At 48.0% G+C, this 8,757-nt stretch overlaps 1 protein-coding gene across 1 annotated transcript in view; it reads right to left on the bottom strand.

The window, feature by feature from the left end:
- Window positions 1–8,757, bottom strand: part of SKAP1 (src kinase associated phosphoprotein 1) — a 150,843-nt gene that overhangs the window by 117,492 nt on the left and 24,594 nt on the right. The window contains exon 4 of the mRNA XM_026864605.1: window positions 6,040–6,156. Within this exon, the coding sequence (XP_026720406.1) occupies window positions 6,040–6,156 (117 nt within the window). The remainder of the gene's footprint in view (window positions 1–6,039; window positions 6,157–8,757) is intronic.

The following is an 8,757-nucleotide window of genomic DNA, read 5'->3' on the forward strand; positions in this document are numbered from 1 at the left end:
CACCCCACTGACACCCACGGACACCCCCAGCACCCTACAAACACCCACGGACACCCCCAGTACCCCACAAACACCCGTGGACACCGACAGAACCCCACGGACACGACACTGACACCCCTCCAACACCCCACTGACACCCACGGACACCCCCAGCACCCTACAAACACCCACGGACACCCCCAGTACCCCACAAACACCCGTGGACACCGACAGAACCCCATGGACACGACACTGACACCCCTCCAGCACCCCACTGACACCCACAGACACCCTCCCCAGCACCCCACTGACACACACACCCCCAGCACCCTATGAACACCCATGGACACTGTCAGCACTCCACAGACACACCACTGACACCCCTCCAGCACCCCACGGACACACACTCCCCCAAGCACTCCACGGACACCCTTCCCTTAGCACCCTGCTGGCACCTCCAAGGTGCACCCACCACCCACATCCCCAGCTCCTCCAGGTGCTGCTGAAAACATTCCTGCAGGCTGGATTTTTAAAGCAATTAACTCCACATTTAGGAAGCCATTCCTCAGAGTTCAGAAGCGCGTGAGAAGTGCAGGGAAAATAAAAGCAGAAGGTGCCAGGACTACCTAAAGTTTTGCAGGGAAGCACGTGTCATTCAGAAGACGACACACCTCAGGGAGAAAGGATCTGGGGCTCCAAACCACCAGGTGCCTTCACCCTCTATAGGGAAAAAAGTAAGCAAAGGAAACAAGCAGACACACACACACACACACACACAAAAATCCCCCGGGTAAACAACAAAAAATAAAATCTGATAGTAAGTCATCATCAAAATTCAAAAATCCAGAGGAAATCACAACCGAGAGAGAACACAGGACACCTGGAAAGAGAGGAAACACATGGAAGAGGCTGCCACAGACCACAAAACTTCTCAAAGAAGTTCACAGACCATCTCCCCTGGATTTGCAAGTCAGTTCGCCAGCGGCTTCGTTCTAAAGATTTACATACAAAACCCACTTTGGCGTTTTATCGTCTCCCCACCCATTTCTGTGGACTTAGAAGGTCAAACATGAGCAAACGGGGCCTTCTCCGGGACACAAACGGGTTCAAGAAGCACCTGGAGATGGATTAAAGACGCGCCACCTCTTTAGAGTCTCTAATCCCCTCCAAAAAAGTTGTAGAATCACGTTGTGTTTGTATCTGCCCCCTCCCATCCCCAAGCCACTAGGGCACGGTGAAGTACGATGTCACCTACCACCCTCCACAGCTTTGAAGATAAAAGCCATTTTTAAGACATTTTTTATAAAGCAAAGGGAATTTTTGCTAAAGGATTTGATTTGAAGATACTCGGAAGTCAGGTATTTAAAAAACCAACCAACCAAACAAACAAAAAACAACAAACCACAACAATACGGAACTGAGCGAGCTGTAAGTATGTTTGGCCAAAGTTCCCTGCTGACAGGATGGAAAAATCTTGGAACTCAGAGGCAAGATTTCTTACCACGCCTAACAGAACCCGTAAAGCACATTCCTGTCACTCTGAGTTACGCTCCCTTCCACGTGCTAACGGTTACCTGTGTAATATAAAAGGAAATATATCGTTGCTTATGCTGTCGTGCCATGGCAGCGCAGCCGACAGCCAGGCGCGGGGGGCAGGAGCCCAGTGGCCCTCGCCCCCTCAGCTCCGCGTGAGCTCGCCGTGACACCCGGAGAATCCTTTGGATCCCGGCTCAGCACCCCTCCGGCAGGAGATCGCTGTGCAAGGATCCCAGAAGCGCCGCGAGGGAGCCCCGGGGAAACCCCAACTGATCAAAAAACATCTAGAAGAGTGTCGCGGATGAAAGTATTGACACGGTAATGATTTAGTAAAAATAACCTAGATTTATTAATAGCTAACAACAATTAGTCATTGCAAAATAACTCAGACAGAAAAGCGACTTATTCAGATTCTAAAATGACAAGATTCGCTCCAACTTACCTAACGGTACCTTAATTTATACACATATGTACATGAACATACACAAACCAGACATATACATGCAGAAACAAAGGTGTTTGGATTCAGTAAAATGAACACAAAAGGGACAAACACACACAGGAACAAGGACAAGGGCACGCACCCTCACACACCCCAATAAACGGGGAAAGAATGGGTGAAATAGAAGCTGGCTCAAAGCAAATTTCCCTCTCGAGTTTAGAGCAAATGCTCCCAACGGCTTGGCATCCCTCAACGGGTGATAATTGAAACTCGAGCGGGTGGACTTGGCCCCCGGCCTTCGGTCTGGAGCAGACGACACCGTAAGGGTTTTGGTACCCGAGAGGCGTCCCGGCTCAGGGGAGATGCTGGTCAGCGGCGATCCAGGAGAGCTCAAAGGGTCTCTCTGGTGGTCGCAGTTTATCGGGTCCAAGATAATTGACTTTTGTCAAATACTATCCGGTGCCTTCGGGCAGTTGCACAAGAATTTGATGAACGTGCAACCCTGTCATTGTTCCACCCGACCCCATCCCAGGCACAGGTGTGCCAGGCCACCAGGCGATGATGGGCCATTATAACCTTTTCCGAGCCATCAGAGGGGGGCCAAGAGCCAGGCTCCTCAAGGTTATCAGTCCTTATCTCCACAGATCGGTGTATGGCTCAAGGGGGATGTGGATGGAATCACACCTGGCACCAAGCAGCCCAACAAGGAGGGCAGGGAGGGGTAAGAACTGCACCACCGCAAAGCGTTCGATATCAAAGACATGATCCTGCCCCTCAGGATGCCGTGGTACCTACCTCATGCTTCACTTAAACTAAATGCCGGAACACCGGCAAATTAAGTGATCTGCCCGTTTAAAAGGCAAAAACGGTTTTGAAAAGTCTTCAAGTGGTCTGAGCAGGGTACATTACGTGGGAAGTGTCTCCTAAGAAATACTTATTATTATAACAGCGCTTAGCACTTCCACAGGGCTTCCCAGCCTCCCAGCACTGTACAAACATTAGCTTCTTAATCACTCATTAGGGACGATCCTATAGAGCTGGGCCATGCCTCATTGAGTAAAGTCATCCCCAACTCGCTCAGTCCCTCTTGCTCCCTCCAGAGACAACTTTGAAGGTTCTCTGGTTCCCACGAGAAGTTCAGAGCAAGCAAGGCAAAGGCTGTTCGGAAACGAACAGCGGCAGCGTCCCCCTGCCCCCAAACTGCCCCGTTTTTTTGGAGAAAGAGGCAGAAGTGAGCATCATCCCAGTCGGAGACCTGCTTCCATTAAAACCTGGAATTAATAAAGTTGGGAAATTCGGGAAGGCAGGAGGTAGCAGCCTTTACCAGCGCTGTGGGCTTGCACCCGAGGACACAAGCTCTTGTTGCAAAACAGGGCTAAGGAGGGATGGAAAAAAGCCGCAGGAATGACAAGTGTGTTCCTACAACCGGCCAATTTATTCTTCTGGCCGTAGCTATATGGATTGCCTCCACGCATCAGCCACCTGTGCTGCCTGCCAGGAGCAGCTCTCGGTCACTCATCTGGGTGACAGCAGCACCCCGAGGGGCCGTGATGGGCCAGGCTCCGTAGCAGCACATGGGAGGAGGGTGCCTGCTCCAGGGACATCGCTGCCTGAACAGACAGGAGAGCGTGGAAGAGAAAAGGGGCACAACAAAAGTGCGGTTGTGCCCACCCGGAGAAGCCAAGGCAAAGTGAAAAGATGAAAATCAGTTCATGCAATCTTAAAAGTTTCCACTTCTCCCACAAGGATGCTCCAATCCAGAAACCAAGGCTGTCTGACACGCCCTTTAGCTTAATTCACTTCTCAGAACTACTGATTTAAACTCTCTCAGGTGGCTGACTTCATATTCACCAAAAAAAAGTAGTCACGGTGCCTTCTACCAAAAAAAAAGTCACAGTGACTTCTACCAAAAAAAAAAAAAAGTCATAGCGCCTTCTACAAGAAAAAAGAAAAGATCGTGATGCTGTCTATTAAAAAAAAATCATTGTGCCTTCACCCTCTGTAGGGAAAAAAGTAAGCAAAGAAAACAAGCAAATACAAAAAATTCCCTAACTAAACAACAAAAAAAAATCGGATAGTAAGTCATCACCGAAATTCAAAAACCCAGAGGAAATCGCAACCCCGATCCATATCCATCCCACTGGCAGATATCTAGAGAAATTCGTTCTGATGATGCCTCTACAGATCATGGCAGGGTAAAGAAAATGTCTCAAAAACCCTGCGTTCAGCCTTTTTTTCCCTTTAATAGTAGTTTCAGACTATTAACAGCCTGCATCTATAGCCAGCCAGAATTGCTCAACTTCCATCCGGAGCGAACACACACCAAGTCAAGCCCGTGATTTGCTGTTACTCAGCTCTCCTCCCAGTTTCCAAGAACTAACACCTCATTTTAATGTAACTGCTCTCCATGCCAGCTTCTCCTCCCTCCTTTTTGTAGTATGTAATTTTCTGTGTTATCAATCTCCTCGCCATTCACCCATTCGGGCAACTTTCCACCGAGCCTGGCATTTCATCTGTGTCTGAAAACTTCCAGCGGTGCCAAGTGTTTGCATACCTTGCAAGTGTTATGTCAAACTCTACCCCTCAGAGCTGCCAAAAACCACCACTCAAAGTTAGCAAAGCAAATACCTCCTTAGACAAGCTTAATAAACACGCCAGGAGAAAACCCTAGACTTCATAAAGACATTGCTCGCCTGATGGGGCCAAGCTTGAGGTCTTCAACACGCTTTCATGTCCCATTTAGGCCAACATCCATTATCCTTGTCACACGTTCTCCACCCGCACTCCGCGTAAGTGCATCATATCTGAGCACACAGATTATTTAAAACGACCAGTCCCGGCCTCCACACCTCCTTTCATGCTGCAATTACTAGCTAACTATCAGGCTAACCTTGTCTCTAATCAGTCTAAACAAAGCTGTTTATTTTATAGCCTGAATCAACGCGTACAGCAGATACGCCGGGTGGTTTGCGCTGCGCAAAGCGGCTGACTTTGGTGCCCATCGGGTCTTATGGCCTCAACTGAAATAAATCCTCGTATTTCTTTGCGTTTTTGACTAATGGCTACCAATTCACTAACAAGAGTGGGAGTAGACACGAAAGAGTACATTGAGCAGAGAAAGGTGGAGAAGAGGAGGGACGGAAGCGGAGAAAATGAAAGAGGAAGGACAACGGTGGGGGGATAAGAAAGCACAGAGGGGGAAAGTGCAAGGGAAGTAAAAGGGGAGGAGGAAACAAGATCTGTGGGAAGTGGGAGATTGAGAATCTGAGACTAAAGCAGTTAAGCCTTCACTAGGGCCCAGAGATAACCCCTGAGAAGATCAGAACAATCTCAGCTCTGTAGGCTTCAGTTTTAATAGCGCAACGCAAATCCATCACTCCTAAACTGCCGCCGCAAGCAGATGTGAGCGTCGCAGCAACTCTTTGGCCAGAAACCCCCCCCTCATTGGACACTTAATGCTTTGGAAAGGACCCTTGGCCTCGGATCCCAGCTCCCTGCCACCGCTCAGTTGGGAGCACTTCCACGCTCGCGGGAAGAAGGAGCCCCAAATTCCCAGGCACTAGAATATCTAAAAAAAAAAAAAAAAGGCTCTAGAAGATCTAAAAAAAAAAAAGGCTTTCCAAAGCAAAGCACTTTCAAGAGGTCTCATTTTCAAAGGGTGAGCGGAGACAAGGTTTGAGAAGACACAGCCCCTCTGAAGCGCGAGGCTGAGCACCCAAGAAGAAACACACCCAAAAGTCACACGTTAACTTTGGGAAACACTAGTCGCCGGGTTAAATTCTGCCCTTTTCCGTCACCGCTGTCAATCCAAAATAGCACAACCAACTCCAGTTTGCACCAAGATGATCAATATGTACATTTAACCAGCAATACGAAATTAAATTCAGGATCACCACAGCATTTTATGGTCATTGACAAAACAGATACCAGTCAACAAAAAAAAAAAAAAAAACAAAAAAAAAAAAAAAACAACTCAGAACACACCTCCTGCATTATGAGATGGAGGAAAGACAAGGCAGTTGTATTAGATTGCGCTTACCTTTCGATCTTCCGAAGAACTTCAAAGAGCATCAGTGACTTACCATCATCCTGGAAGTCTGATGGAAGTGAAGCATCAGATGTCATGGAAGGGGCCAAGCTCCAGCTCTGATTTTCATCAGAACTGTCCTGTCCAAAGCCAGCATCATGCTGATCCTCTCCTAGAAAGAGGAGGAGAGCCTGATTTTAGTGACGAGGACACATTTCTAAACCCAAATCGTATTGCCTACACCATGAGACGTGTTTTCTTTCTGTTCCCACCTTCCACTGAAGTTCTCTACAAAACCCATAACGACTTCCGTGGGGTTAAGGCCAGATTCATCATTTAGGACCAAGGCAGCATATTCCTGCTGCAAGAACGCTCATGCTGGATATGTACAGACTTCACACCTGGAAGACACACGGGGACGAGGCTGAAAATACCAGTCTCAAGGCCAAACTACTAGAGCTACGTCCAATTCCTCCTTCTTGCTTCTCAGCACATGACCTCTGCATAAACCATCCATCTGTAAAATGGAGGACCACATGACCTGCTTCGCTAGAATGAAGAATTTCCTATATTTTAGGGAAAAGCTTTGAGATCCTGAATTGAAGAGCGATAGGGGAAAAAAAAAAAAAAAAAGATTGACTCCCTATGACAAGCAGGCACATACAAATTAAGCAAGCAACATGTCTGTGTAAGCTACTACCTCCCCAGACTTGATGTTGCACCGAATTTTTCTGTAAGCAGATGTTTCGCTGGGGAATTTGCTACCGATATTAGATCTCACGCAGAAGGTACTCGAGATAGCGCAGTGACAGGTGTTAATATCAAATTTTAATATAAATGGAGTGCAGCTAGCCTACCTGTAGAAAAAAAAATACTACTCACCCTAAACAAAGGCAAAAAGTGGTCTTTCAGGCTTTTTGCCTCACATTTCCTGAATACACACAGCCGAGACTGCTGATAACAGAGGTAAAGACAGCTGCTTACTCATTCAACACACAACAAACAGCAAGAAAGGTGAGTTTTCAGCTGATGTTAATTGCGTTCAAACACTAAAACCAAGTTTTATCTCAGCAAACAGAGGAACGGTGCCCCGCGGTTTAAATCAAGCACCGATGAAAGGGTAGCAAGGCCTGGAACGGAGGGTGACAACGTTCTTCCTCCCACCAAGGAACACAGTGGAGACGCCATTCAGTCTCCACCTGCACAAAGATGTGACACAATGGTTTGGATGTGTTTTATTTTCAACACCCCGGGTTGCAACCTTCCCTTGCTCGCTCTGAGCGTGAAGCTCTCGGAGACGCCAGGCTCCTGCATTCAAGGGCACATTTTCAAGGAAAAACTTTAATTCTTCATCGAAAGGAACAATCTGGCTGTGAAGAGCATAACCCGTACAGGATTGTCCTCCCGCCGTCCTTAAAAAAAATAAATCTAAAACCCAAATCACACTGGGTGCCAGACACCGTGATAGTCTTGCTGATGTTTTAAGCCAGAAGGTCTTGGAAAACTGATTGAAGATTTGACTTTAAGATTTAGCAAAGGCCTACGGGGGTCAGTGACAGAACAGAGGGGTCCCTGGCAGCCCACCCTTTAAGCCACTACAACTTTCCCAACAGGGGAAGAGCCCAAGAAGTAATCAAATCTTTTCCCAATCCTATGCTCACTCGCTTCCGCCATCCCAGCACGCAGGGTGTGGAACATCAGATTCCGGAGAAAAAAGAAATACAGAAAATAACTTTTCTCCTTTTGAGAGGTGCATCATTCAGCATCTGCACTGCTAGTCTCTCATGCCAAGAAGTAAACTGCAGGTCCGTGGCCCAAAAGGGGCAGGCTCTGCTCCCTCCTGCGAGACGAGGCATCAGCAGAGGTGGTACCGCAGCACTCTTTCATCCACGGACTAAAGAGTAAGCAAAGCACGTTCCTCTACGCTACTACAAACTGAAATTTATGCATGCACCTCCACGAAGCAGAAAAAAAAAAACAAACAAAAAACCAAAAAACAATTAGGGGTTAAAAAGCAGAGCCTGAGATGCCCCGCTCCACTGGCCAGACTCCGGGAAGCCGAGCGCATCCGTGAGCGCCCCACCGACTGCCTGACCTTGGAGAAGTCATTTCAGCGCTTTGCTCAGTTGTGTGTGACCAGGGGATGTTTCTTCCCTGGTTTACTGTAGCACTTCGAGATCCTCAAATAAACAAAGCTCTAAAAAGCCTGGATTAAAAAAAAAAAAAAAAACCCACAACACTACCGAACTGCAACTCGATGTTGTAGGAAAACACGGTGTTCATTCTAATGAGGAGCCTTCCTCCGTGCCGCGCTGCAGCGTTGCGGGCTCGACTACCCGCAGTGATGTGAAGATGCCAGCATCATAAGACACTTTCCAGAAGCCCGTTCAGCCCCTTAAAAAGAACATTTTCTTTCAACCCAACCGCCACCCGATTAAACCCAGCTTTTCGAAGCAACACCGAGGTAACAGGTGGTCCCCTATAACGAGATACAGGTGCAGGATTATTGCGATAACGAGCAAACTGCTCCTGGTTCGTGAGGAGCAGGAGGCAGCGCGGTGCAGCCGCCGCGCCGGGGAGGCACAGCTCACGCCTCGCCGCGCGGCTGCACTAAACCGTTTGGAACAAGAACAAGGGCCCAATCAGGAAAGTTACGTGCAAGAATAAGTCACTGGCTTTAACAGCGGGAGAAGCTGTTTACACGCATCAACCACGGGGTAGAATCGAGGCACAGGTCCCTCTTTTGGCAGAATAATTCCCAAGGATGAAATAT

This window comes from Athene cunicularia, assembly GCF_003259725.1.
Source record: "Athene cunicularia isolate RWA chromosome 27 unlocalized genomic scaffold, athCun1 chr27_part1, whole genome shotgun sequence".
NCBI lineage: Eukaryota > Metazoa > Chordata > Aves > Strigiformes > Strigidae > Athene > Athene cunicularia.